At 45.5% G+C, this 13,679-nt stretch overlaps 1 protein-coding gene across 1 annotated transcript; it reads left to right on the top strand.

The window, feature by feature from the left end:
- The first annotated feature begins 12,066 nt into the window (after positions 1-12,066).
- Positions 12,067-12,702, top strand: LOC120110648 (NDR1/HIN1-like protein 13). Its single transcript, XM_039126225.1, has one exon. The coding sequence runs from the start codon at positions 12,067-12,069 to the stop codon at positions 12,700-12,702; it is 636 nt and encodes a 211-aa protein (XP_038982153.1).
- Positions 12,703-13,679: the final 977 nt, after the last annotated feature.

The raw sequence follows: 13,679 nt of genomic DNA, 5'->3' as shown, positions 1-13,679 counted from the left end.
CCTTGGCGGCTTTCTGCCTTGACCCGAGCAAGTCGACGGTGTTGGAGACGGTGCTGAGGGGTTTGAACATCGTGCTTGCAGATGCAGTGCGTGACCGACTGGCGGAGGATCACCGGCGAGGAGAGGTGGCGATGGAGGTGGTCATGAAGTTGTCCCCGCCGCCTGGCTTCGTAAAGGTTAGCGCTTTGTGCCAAGTGGTGGTAGGTCCCATGTTTAGGTCAACGCCGTGTTCGGTGAAGAAATGATCAAATATACAAGTCCTATCATTTTGTTTGATGTCGCATGATTTCACATGGCTTCGATAGCGATGCTGTTATATATGGTGTTGTTACGTAACGGTGTAATGGTTAACATATGGTTAATTTTTGATTTCGTAATCCAATAGAACAGAGCTTTTTATTCATGATTTTGAGAACCATTAAAAGGTGATTACAAAAGGTTAGAGAAAGCTCTAGGGGGGGGGCGCCTAGCGCGCCCAGCTGCATCAATATTCGTGCACCAGGGCGAAGATGGGGACAGATGCCGACGAGGGCCAGCGGGCGGACTCGACCTTTCCGTCGTGGTGGTGGTGGCGCAGGGTTCTCGGCGACCGATGTGGACCAACCACCGGATATCAGCGGAGGAACTGGCGCTCCAATGCCGATTCACGGACGTTCTAGAACTGTTGGCCAAGGGGCTGAGGAGGGCGCGAGCGGCGTGGGCGTCGGCGGCGGTCGTCCTCCGGAGCCTGGGACGACGGATTCCGGTGGATTGGGTGGCTCGCGACATGCGGTTGCGAGGTAGGCTCGGGTATGATGTTGATTGTATCCTGATGGCGGAGGACTTGATCACCATTAGGTTCAAGTCCGACGGTCACCGAGCGGCGGCTCTCAATGGCGGGCCATGGGCAGTGGCCGAACAATTGTTGGCGATGGAGGAATGGAAGCCCGACTTCATTCCGGGCATCAATACGGTAAGCAAAACCGTGATCTCGCTTCGTCTCCCCCGCCTTCCTCTGGAGTTCTCGGAAAGGGAATCCCTACTGGACATTGCCATGGGGGCGGGCCGGCCTCTGGAGATAGCGTCTCTGACCAGCTCCGGTGTGCGGGGTTCGCGAGGGTGAAGGTCGAAGTAGACTCTCTCAACCCTCTAAAGTCGGGGGTTTTTCTGCAAGGGGAATCGACTAGGATCTGGCATGCCTTAGTTACGAAGACCTACCGATCTTCTTCTTTGGCTGTGGCTGTATCGGACGCTTGGTGGGCGATTGTAGCCAGCCCGAAACGGAGCCGGAGAAGGTGGGTGAGCTGGGCCCTGCGTCCCAGTCGAAGATGCCTAGATCGATGGGGGACGGGCACACCGGTGGCACGGTCTTCGGCCCATGGCTGGCCACATGTCGAATCCGCCAGCCGCAGGCCACCGACGCCAGGGGGAAGACGAAGAAGGCGGCCGAGGACCACCTTGAGTCGGCATCGTGTCTGCCACCTTCCTACTCGTCACCGAGCCCACCTCGAAACGGGTCGAACTCGCCCTCATCGCCGTCTGACACCGAGGGATGGCAAAAAACAAAAAGGGTGGCGCGGCGGGGATCGGCGGAGAAGTGGCCGGCGGTCGGCGGCACGGTGGTGGCCAGGGAGGAGGCGAGGTGGCCCCAACCTGGCTCCATTCCAAGTCCGGTGCGGCCGAGCTGCTGTGGCAAGTCGGGCTAGGGCATGGACGCAATGGAGATGGGCCGGCCTACGGCCGAGAAGGGAGTCTGGGTTTAGACCCGAGCCAGACTGAAAGTGCAAGGGATTTGGGCGGAGGCCGATGTTTGTGGAGGAGGCCAGGGATTGGACTTGGGCCAGGATGCTAGCGCGACAGACCAGGCCGGGCCCAGGAAGGGAGCGAGAGCTCTAGCAGGGCGAGACCTAGCAATGGGCCGGGCCAAGTGAAGCTAGCTTGAAGCCCATCTAGGAAGCCCAGGGCCAGTAGATCTGTAGCAGGCGGGCTCGATGCCTGTGAGTCATGCCGAAAGGGGGTGCCAATTGCCTGTGGGCCGTGCCAGAAGGTCTCTATGCTGGGAGAGGGCTCCTCTTGCCAGGGGGTCTCAGCCGGGGGGAGAGAGGCACCACTTTTGTAGCTGAAGTCTCTCTCCGGCAGTCTTGGAGGGTGGCACACGGTCGGCGAGCTACCAAGACGGCACGGTGGAGGGCGGGGGCAACCGCCGGCAAGCCACCGGTGTTGACCTCCATCGACAGCGGGCCGTGAAGGGTGTGGAGGGGTTGCGGGCCGAGGTAAGCCCCAACTAAGCCGATCGCCTATTGGTGAGCGGGCCACCCGTCCAGTGCAAGCTGTCGGCTGGCAGGGGGCACCTTGGTCGAGAACCACAAGCAGGAGACCGACGCCACTTCCTCAGCATTTGGGGAACGCAAGGTCGGGACAGCTGGGGTATGCTAGGATAAGGTGGGCCCTATTGGGCCGTGGCATGGGGCCAAGGTCTGTTTGGAGGGAACAAAGCATGAGGAGGTCTTCGGCTCCTTCAAAGGGCCATGCATGGGCCCACCTTGGAGGAGCCAATGTCGATTGGGGCGCTGAAGGAGCCGGAGTCGGGAGGCTTAGAGTGCCCTCCTCCTCCAACTCTACAATATAAAGATTCTTATTTGGAATTATCGGAGAACTGGGAAGCCTTCCTTCATTTGGAGACAGAAGTCCCGCATTTAGTGGATTAGAAAAGGGGACTGGAACATGAGGTCTTTTCATCAAGCGATCATTATCCAAAGACAAAGGAATATGGTCTATAGAATCAAGGACAACAACGGGCAGATGATTGAGAACCCCGATACTATTAGATGGACATTAGAGCAATTTTTCAGGTCGAGGTGGTTCGAGTCGTGCCGAAAGGGGGTGCCAATTGCCTGTGGGCCATGCCAGAAGGTCTCTATGCTGGGAGAGGGCTCCTCTTGCCAGGGGGTCTCAGCCGGGGGGAGAGAGGCACCACTTTTGTAGCCGAAGTCTCTCTCCGGCAGTCTTGGAGGGTGGCACACGGTCGGCGAGCTACCAAGACGGCACGGTGGAGGGCGGGGGCAATCGCCGGCAAGCCACCGGTGTTGACCTCCATCGACAGCGGGCCGTGAAGGGTGTGGAGGGGTTGCGGGCCGAGGTAAGCCCCAACTAAGCCGATCGCCTATTGGGGAGCGGGCCACCCGTCCAGTGCAAGCTGTCGGCTGGCAGGGGGCACCTTGGTCGAGAACCACAAGCAGGAGACCGACGCCACTTCCTCAGCATTTGGGGAACGCAAGGTCGGGACAGCTGGGGTATGCCAGGATAAGGTGGGCCCTATTGGGCCGTGGCATGGGGCCAAGGTCTGTTTGGAGGGAACAAAGCATGAGGAGGTCTTCGGCTCCTTCAAAGGGCCATGCATGGGCCCACCTTGGAGGAGCCAATGTCGATTGGGGCGCTGAAGGAGCCGGAGTTGGGAGGCTTAGAGTGCCCTCCTCCTCCAACTCTACAATATAAAGATTCTTATTTGGAATTATCGGAGAACTGGGAAGCCTTCCTTCATTTGGAGACAGAAGTCCCACATTTAGTGGATTAGAAAAGGGGACTGGAACATGAGGTCTTTTCATCAAGCGATCATTATCCAAAGACAAAGGAATAGGGTCTATAGAATCAAGGACAACAACGGGCAGATGATTGAGAACCCCGATACTATCAGATGGACATTAGAGCAATTTTTCAGGTCGAGGTGGTTCGAGTAGGAGGTTTCATCCGGTGGGGGAGTTGTGCCAACTACCAGCGACAAGGGTCTCGGAGGCAGTATTGGTCGGTCCTGTGTCGGCGGCGGAGGTCCAGAAGGCCCATTAGTCCTTCGGTGAGGATAAGGCCCACGGGTCTAGATGGGTTTCCTCTAGTCTTCTTTAGGAGGTATTGATAGATTATTAGGGTGATGGTTACGGCAACTATCCAATAGTTCTCGTTGGCGTCGATACCGGACGAGTGGAAGCGGACATTTATCACTCTGATCCTAAAGAGGCAAGATCCAACAGAGCTAGGCCACTTCCGACAGATCAGTCTGTGTACCACTCTCTATAAGGCGGTGACGAGGATTCTAGTCCAGAGGATGAGTGGTATCTTGCCTATACTTATCTGCCTTGAGCGGGGAGCCTTTATTGGGGGTCGGTCCATCTCTGATAATGTGCTCATTGCTCAAAAATTTAAATCAGACCTCCAGAGGGCACCAGGAGGGAGGAGTCTAATAGGCGTCAAGCTGGACATGGAGAGAGCCTATGACAGGATGAGGTGGGGTTTCGTGGCTCAGTCCTTGGAGTGCTTTGGCTTCCACCCACTTTGGATCAGATAGATCCAGGGCTGCATCCATGCACCGTTCTTCGCCTTACTGGTGAACGACTCCCTATCACAATTATTCGTGTCTTTGGTGGGTTTGAGGCAGGGTTGCCCTCTATCGCCACTCATGTTCATCATCTGCGTAGACTACCTGTCTAGATCACTCCGGCTGGTCTCGGCGAGGTAAGAGGTGAAGGCCTACAGGCCGGCACTAGACTCAACCCAGATCTCTCATCCATTGTTTGCAGATGACTGCCTACTGCTAGCCTGGGTATGAGGAGGTCGGCCATGACGCTCAGACGGGTGCCAGGGGAGTATTGTGTAATATCCGGACAGCAAGTCAACATGGCAAAGTTAATGATCTGCTTCAGCCCGAAGGTTCAGCCTGGGGTGAAGGCCGTCATTATGGATATCTTGGGCATTGGGGAATAGGAGGGTACCTTGAGATATCTTGGGATTCTGATCATAGGCCGACGCCTCCGCAGGGAGGATTACGCCTCCCTGGAGCATGACATCGAGCGGAGACTGGAAGGTTGGCAGGTGAGTGCCCTATCTATGATGGGCAAGATCACACTGGTACATTTAGTTCTCAGCTCAATTCTGATCTATCTCTTATCCAACACCTTGGTGCTGATCGCAGTGCTGCGGTGCTTGAAGCGCTAGTTCAAGAGCTTCATCTGGGGGCGGCGGAGGAGTGGCGGTGGCATTCACCTGCTGGCATGGGACACGATATGTCAGTTGACCTGCAGTGGTGGGTTGTGGATCCACTCTCTGTTAGAGCAGTAGAAGATCTTCACCACCAGGCTCGCAGTCAAATTTCTTTTGGAGCCGGCGAGTCTCTAGGGCTCCATGATGAGGGTCAAGTATGGGGACCCGGCCAACCCGTTAGTCTTCCGAGTGGGCCAGCGTAGCTCCTTCATCTGGAGGAAGATTTGCTCCCGGGCTCCCTTGGTGACCCTGGAGATCAGATAGGAGATTAGGGATGGGTGAGCCGTCGATGCTGGTGAGGGACAGATGATTGGCGGACTTGTTCGAGGCCGACTAGCTGGAGGGACGTAGGGTCTGTGACCTGTTTACACTAGAGGAGAGAAGATGGGATGAGGACCTTGTACGCCGAGCGTTTGGTGAGCAGTTAGCCGAGAGGGTGTTGACAATGTTGATCCTTGCAAGGGAGGTAACAAATAGGCGGTTTTGGAGTAGTACATGCAGGACAGAGGTGAAGGCAGGGGATCATCTCGGGCAGATCAGGAGGTCGTCGGCACAACATATTGATGGGGATTGGATTTAGAGGTTGTATATTCACCCCCGAGTGGCCCTGTTCTTCTAAAAGGTAGCTTAGGGATGCCTGCCCATTAGAGGACTGCTAGCTCGACGAGGTGTGCACATTCCCCTAGGCTGTTGGGCCTGCCAGGAGGAGGAAGAGTCTATCTTCCATATCCTTTTTGGCTGTCAGCAAGCTGTTTAGATCTGAAAGTATGCTTCGACTTCCCCTGGCATGCGGTAGGGGTGGTCGTTGACCGAGGAGTTTCTGACTTTCCTAGAGGTTTTTTCACGAAGGCCCGGCCTTGTGGAGCAAGGGATTAGGGCTGCATATCTGGCTTATCACTGCTGGCTAGATAGGAATGCTCGTATCTTTGAGAACAGAGGTGCTCATCCAAGGATAGTGGTGGATAAAGCACTGCTCCATGCAGCAGAGGTCATTGACACTACTGCATCATCGTCCCTTGGGTTGGCTAGAAAAATCTGGAATTTCCATTCCACTCTTGTAGCATCCAGGGTTGTGCTCGTCTCTTCGGATCTTCCACTCCCTGGCTTTCTCAAGGTAAACTTCAATGACAGCGCCGGCGGGGCAGGGAGCAACAGTGGCGTTGGCTTTGTTATCAGAGACCAGGATGCCAGAGTAGTGGCAACCAGGGGTCGGCGGATCTTCGACCAGTCCGTTATCAGAGCTGAGCTTAGAACAGTATGAGAGAGTGCTACCTATGCGAGGCGGGTATCGGGCACGGACCGTATCATCCTAGAGGGAGACTCGGCTATGGTGATCGAATATATTCAAGGTCGGAGGCGCGCTGCCAACAGGATGCGCCTGCTCCATGACATGTGCAGCTTGCTAGGTGAGTGTGCCTCATGTTAGGCTTTTCATGTCTAAAGAGAAGACAACAGTACTGTGGATTGGGTGGCAGCCTATGCGGCGCAACACTCGGAAGAGTTAATTTGGGGGAACCACATGTCTATCCCGTCCCTATTGCATTATCTACTTTTATCTGATTTCACGGGCTGTACTTACACCCGTTGTGTGTGAGCCGCCGTTGTACCAAAAAAAAGAGAAGATGATTATTTAATAATTTTTGAAGTGGTGGTCGTTATCATATGTGGCCAATCATGTACATTATGGCTTACTATAATAAATATTATTTTATTTTTTGTATATTTTATTTTTTGATTCCCAAGGATAATAAATCCAAATTTACCCCCAAAAATAAGTTGTGATCTTTTTGGATAGGAAAAAGGAACTAAAAAAGACATGTTTATGGAGTAAGTTTTTTCTTTTTTTTTTTGGTGAAAATAAATTTAGCTATTTCAATCATGCTCTAAGCTAGTCCTGAAATATAATGCATGAGTCCTTTTATAACCATGAGCATTTAACGACTCCATGCACAACATTTTCTTTCGATATCTGATATCTGGAGCCTTACGTTTTGCAGACCCAACTTAATGTCCATGGATGCCTGTAACAAATGGCACGAGTCATAGCAACTTGCAATTGCAAGCAATGTGACTAAATCAATGTATCAAGAGCAATTCGTTATTTCCCAACTGAGGTAACTCCTAATCGCACCACGGTTATGTACGATAAGCAAAAGGAATATTTCATATATGTATAATGGGAGTTATCTTATTGACTACTGAGTCTCTTTAAATAATTGAGAAATTAATAGACAAGTCAATAATATTAAACTTCATATAAGAAACATATAATATCTTATGTAATATGAGATAAGGAACATGTAAGAAAACCTTTTTCTTGATAAGGAACATATGATGAGATCGAGTTAGCTATCAATTCATTTCATGGGAAAATGAAATGAGTACAAAAGATACGTCAAAAAAGCATAAAATCTCAAAGCTTCATAGGAACAACATTTTTAACAAAATCAATGTTCCTGGTGATTCTGTTTACGAGGAGTAACTCTCCTATTCCTCCGGAGTTTAATTTCTCGGATAGCTGCAGAGACTTATGGATGCAGTTTTCTAAGACAGTTGAATGTTTTTGTCTTTCTTTTTCTATCTACCGGGACTTTGGTCCCATTGTACCAAGAAAGACAAAATTAATCGAAATATTAAACTTTGCTCTACAACTGGAGCAAGAAAGCCTTTCTCATAAACTCTACCATGGTATATTAAGAAAAGCATCCAATCGTCACGCTCTTAAAATCTTAAATCTTTCCAACTTGAGCAAAAATAAATTGATATTTTTTATTCATATCAATATCAGTTGTCCATTAAAGATGATCGTGATATCAGAACTTGAAACCTTGGCTCATAAATTTTGAAATTCAAAAGCATCTCTCTTACGAGTTTTCTATATCATTGAAACATGACGAGGAATACATACGGTAGGCAAATGTAAAGTGAAAACTCCGTAGCAGAAGTGCTGAGTGCTCCTGTTCCACTAGATTAGAGATATTTTGTATTGGATATGTTCTGACCCTTAAAGGGGGTAAAAAGAAAAAAGATCATTTTATGTATTGCGCCGAACCAATGAACTGCACCAATATTCTCTTGAGACATGGCATACCAGCGATAAAGGAATTTTCCAAGGAAGTAAAACATTCAAAATAGAGCCAAAACTGCCACTAATCACCCCTTGCCACTTGGTCAAGGGGCCGAGGGTTTGATTCTAGTTAGAGTGAGTCCTTTGAAGGGTGCAGGGAATGGAATGAAAATAGAGATTGGTAACTCTTAATCTCAAAAAAAAAGTCAAAACTATTAAAAATTGTTTGTGATCTAAAAGGATCGCCGAACTCGATAGACCACTTGGGCCACCGCGGATAGAATTAAAGAGGGTCTAAGAACAAAATCCGTCAGATCGAGAAACTGAATTATGAGCTAAACTTCTGGAGGTCATAACTTGGTCATATATAGAGCTGATTATGGGTCGGGCTTCGGGCCTAAACTCTATTCGTTTTTAATCGAGCTTCAGGCCAAGCCTATATAAAATTTGATATTTTCTGTGCCCAAGCTCGACTCATGATCAGCTTTAGTCATACGATGCCCGACTAGGATCATCTTTTATTTTTTGTTAAAAAATAAATAACTTTTCGAGATCTATGATATGGTGCGGCCCCTATTCTTAGCAATTAGGGCCAAATTCTATCTTTTAGATCCTGAAACGAGTCTGTCAAATTAAAATTTTTTTTAGAAAAAGATTTTGATCGAACGTATCTTCTAATCTAAGAAGAATCAGATGGAGCAATAAAAGGCAAAATTGATGTAGAAGTCGAAATCTACGCCTATAGAATTTTAGCATTTTTAAGTTTATTTCTATTAGTCGTATTTATTTTAGGAAAATGAGTTCTATTAGATCTAGGAGAAGAATCCAACCCGAATTATATAAGGAAGGAAACTCCGTCAAATAAGGAAAGTTGTGTGGAGGATGACACTGGCGATTTAGGCCCTGTTTGGGGGAGCTTTTGGAGGGCCAGAAAGCACTTTCTGGCCCTCCAAAAGTACTTTTAGATGAAAAACTGTGTTTGGTAAATTTTTCAAAAAGCTGTTTCAGCTTTTGCGGGAAGCTGAAAACAGCTTTTGGAAGGAAGCTCCAATTTGGAGCTTTTGGGAGGAAGCTGTTTCAGCTTTTTCGGAAAGCTATATTTTTGACAAAAATGCCCATATTAAAATAACATAATTACATAGTTTATCCCTGTATAAACCTAAAAATCTGCTAGAGCCAAGAACCCAAGCCGTCAGACTCCCTTCCGTAAGCAAAGGTATTTTTCTTTTCAATTTTTGTATGCATCTCTTGAACCACATTTTAGAAGAAAAAAATTTTAATCCTTTTCCATACCTTCCAAAATCAATCTATTGTTTTTTTTTATCATCAACCTCGCGGCCCACGCTGAGGTCCTCCTCGAGCGTGGACCATGAAGAAGAGCCCCTGGACCGCGGAAAATTATTTTATGGAAAATTATGAAAAATTATTATGAAAAATTATTTTATACTAATAATTATAATATTTTATACCTTTATTTTTGTATTATACTATAAATATAATATCATATTATATTATATCATAATACATTAATATGTTATGTTAAATAATTTAATATTATGTTATATTATGAAAAATTAATTTATACTAATAATTATAATATTCTATACCTTTATTTTTGTATTATACTATAAATATAATATCATATTATATTATATCATAATACATTAATATGTTATGTTAAATAATTTAATATTATGTTATATTATGGAAAATTAATTTATACTAATAATTATAATATTTTATATCTTTATTATTGTATTATACTATAAATATTGTATTATATTACATTACATTATAATACATTAATATGTTATTTTAAATAATTTAATATTATGGTATATTATGGAAAATTATTTTATAATATTAATTATAATATTTTATACCTTTATTTTTGTATTAAACTATGAATATAATATCATATTATATTATATCATAATACATTAATATGTTATGTTAAATAATTTAATATTATGTTATATTATGAAAAATTAATTTATACTAATAATTATAATATTTTATACCTTTATTATTGTATTATACTATAAATATTGTATTATATTACATTACATTATAATACATTAATATGTTATTTTAAATAATTTAATATTATGTTATATTATGAAAAATTAATTTATAATATTAATTATAATATTTTATATCTTTATTATTGTATTATACTATAAATATTGTATTATATTACATTACATTATAATACATTAATATGTTATTTTAAATAATTTAATATTATGTTATATTATGAGAAATTAATTTATACTAATAATTATAATATTTTATACTTTTATTATTGTATTATATTATAAATATAATATATATTACATTATATCATAATACATTAATATGTTATGTTAAATAATTTAATATTATGTTATATTACCAAATATTAATTTACTCTAATAATTATATTACTATTATGCTATATTAACATAATATTATTTTATATTACAATAATATTATACTATATCGTATATTTATGTATTAATTTATGTTATGTTTTATTATGTCGTGTTGTATAATACTATGCAATGTCTTTTATGGTAATTTTGTCATATAAAAGTACTTTCTCAGTTTGTTTACCAAACACAAAACAAAGTACTACAGCACTTTACGAATGTAGTTACCAAACAGCAAACAGCTTTTTATAACAGCTCTACTTCAGACAGCTCTACTTCCAACAGCTCTACTTCCAACAGTTCTACTGCCAACAGCTCCCCCAAACAAGGCCTTAATTGGCTTGGACTTTAGCATGTTGGTGCGTTTGAGAAGATTATAAATATATTGCCGCTGACTAAGCAGGAGTCCTTCAGGACCAGAAATAACCTCCACACCAAGAAAATAGAAAAGATTGCAGCGATTTTTTACTATAAAGTCGGCACATAGGTAGAATTGCAAATGAGTCAGGTCGGATCTAAGCATGTTCATGGAAAAAAGTTTTAGATCCGATAGGTCATTCAAGCTACGTCAAGATCAAGTATGACTTGGACCCAATTCAAAGTATTCAATTTCGGTCGGGACTGGATTAGGGCAAATCTTCAACTCGGGCCAAGAATCTACCTATTCTTTTATAGCTAATATATAATAATTAATATTAAATATAAAATTATTAAAAATTTAAATAAACTAAAATGAACCAACTTAAATTAGATTTTTATTCAAAAATCTTTAAATCCATCCAAGTAATTGCTCACTCTTAAGTTTACGAACTAATCTAACACGATACATATTTTTATTACCCAACCCCGATCCTTCAATATATGGTACGGAGCAAAAATTAGATGCATAACTTTGATGTGTTTGGGGCGCCGAGGTTTAGTAAATCCCACCCCCAACTCCTCCGTAGCACCCTTGTTGCAAGACCACATCAGAGAACAGCGGATAACATCCCCTGCCAGATTCTTTATCCACTACAAATTAAGCAGAAACTACAATTCCATCCTATCAAGACAATGGGAAAACATCCAAACTTTAGGCCCATTATTCACTTCCCTTCTTCATATGATAACGATGACGTCAACCCAGGGGCCTACATCCATGTTGAAGACCGATGCCTCCACATCTCCAATTCTCCACCAGCAACCTACTAAGGCTTCGGCCTTACTCTGTACCTTATTGACATATTATATCTATCTATATATATATAGATAGATATATATATAGATCAGCTTTAATCCCTGAGTCATCGGGATTGTCGTCGAGGAGATGATGAGTAATTCTCAATGAAAGCTCCCTGCTTGGCTCCTGCTGAGAGAAGGCCAAAACAAATTAACCTCTACCCGGAGGGACGGGCACCCCAAACCTTCACCATTGGCTTTTATGAACCCATTGAAGGCGACGTGCTCTTTAGTCTTATTCCCACACCTTATTTCCCTTGTCCTCTAGTCCATCCTCCGCTCCAGATACCGTGTATGGTCTCTCCTCAAAACAAGCACCAAGCTTTTGTTTCTTAGGGCTCTCCTGCCAAGGATCAAGACATGCCTGCAGCTGTCCACCCCGCCCCTCAACCCTCAGAAACCTTGCAGGCTGCCAATGCCGTTCCCAGGAACCAGCCTCGCGGCACCCCATCGTTGAAATCCCCCAGAAGTGCCCAAATCTGCTGCACAATCTGCTGGCTCCTTATCTTGGGTTTCATCGTCTTTCTGGCGCTGTTCATCATCGACTGCGCCATTTCGTCACGCCCCAAGATCTCCATCGATCGCATCGCCGCCGTGGGACTCAACACAACGCCTGGCCTGACCTTATCCCCCCATTTCAACATCACCGTCCGGGTTAAGAACCTGAGCAAATTCTTCTTCAAGCAGTGTTACAGCTATGGCTATGCCGCCATCTCTTACTCCGGCGTCACCGTCGGCGAAGGAGTCTTGGCCGTTTTCTGCCATGGCCCGAGGAAGTCGACGGTGTTGGAGACGGTGCTGAGGGGTTCGGACATCGTGCTTGCAGATGGAGTGCGCGACCGACTTGCAGAGGATCAACGGCGAGGAGAGGTGGCGATGGAGGCGGCCATGCGGTTGCCCACGCCGTATGGGAATGGCTTCGTAGAGGTGAGCGCTTTGTGCCAAGTGGTGGTAGGTCCCATGTTTAGGTCAACGCCGTGTTCAGTGGAGAAATGATCAAAGATACAATTCCTATCATTTTGTTTGATGTCGCATGATTTCACACGGCTTCGATAGCGATGCTGTTATATATGGTGTTGTTACGTAATGGTGTAATGGTTAACATGTAGTTAATTATTGATTTCATAATCAATAGAACAGAGCCTTTTATTCATGATTTCGAGAACCATTAAAAGGTGATTATTTTATAATTTTTGAGGTGGTGGTGGTCGTTATCATATGTGCCCAATCATGTACATTATGGATTACTATAATAGATATTGTTGTGGTTCAAATTTGGTCCGAGGGTGACCACGCTAGAAAAGTCGGGAGAGCTATCGGAGTGCAGAGTATGACGAGGAGAGCCACCTCCCGTGCTCGACGGTGTATCTGCACAAAGCATCACCGGTGTTTCCAGTGAGACCCCTCCGACGATTAAGTTAGAGTGCAGCTTCGTAGGTCCAGCCAAAAGTCCCTTAGGTTTTACCTGTTGGTGTTCTTTATGGTCCCGATAGGAGCGCTTAGGTAGCAGAGGTATGGCCCATTCCCATTATGAGTGGGAGTGGCGCGTAGCCAGAGCCTGATTGTGGCACATGGTGGAGTCCTTTCTTGGGAATGGTAAGGCGTTGACAGTCGTGGCAGGGTATGGCCCGTTCCCATCATGAGAGGGAGTGGCGCGTAGCTAGAGCTTGATTGTGGTGCACGGTGGAGTCCGTTCTTGGGAACGGTAAGGCATTGACAGCCGTGTCAGGGCATAGCTGGAGTAGCATGTCGTGGTGGCGTCGCAATATACGACCACGTAGGATGGCGAAGGCACGCACATGGGTGTGGCCGTTGGCGAGGCCGAGCTCGTCGAGAGGTCGCATCAGGCATTTGGCGAGGTTGGCTAGACGGGTGTTGAGGCCAACGTAGCATCCCGGGTTCCGAGTTGTGCTTGGTGGAGCGCCCCGAGCTTGAGGGTCGGGGTGTATTAGTGGAGAGGGCGCCTCAAGTTC

Source organism: Phoenix dactylifera, chromosome 1 (genome assembly GCF_051530095.1).
Source record: "Phoenix dactylifera cultivar Ajwa chromosome 1, Ajwa_hap1_PhDact_Kaust_v1.1, whole genome shotgun sequence".
Taxonomy (NCBI): Eukaryota; Viridiplantae; Streptophyta; class Magnoliopsida; order Arecales; family Arecaceae; genus Phoenix; species Phoenix dactylifera.
This window is presented reverse-complemented; position numbering and strand designations above follow the sequence as displayed.

What these genes read in the sequence shown, in the direction of transcription:
- LOC120110648 (XM_039126225.1), top strand. Translation starts at nt 12,067, where the DNA reads ATGCCTGCAGCTGTCCACCCCGCCCCTCAACCCTCAGAAACCTTGCAG.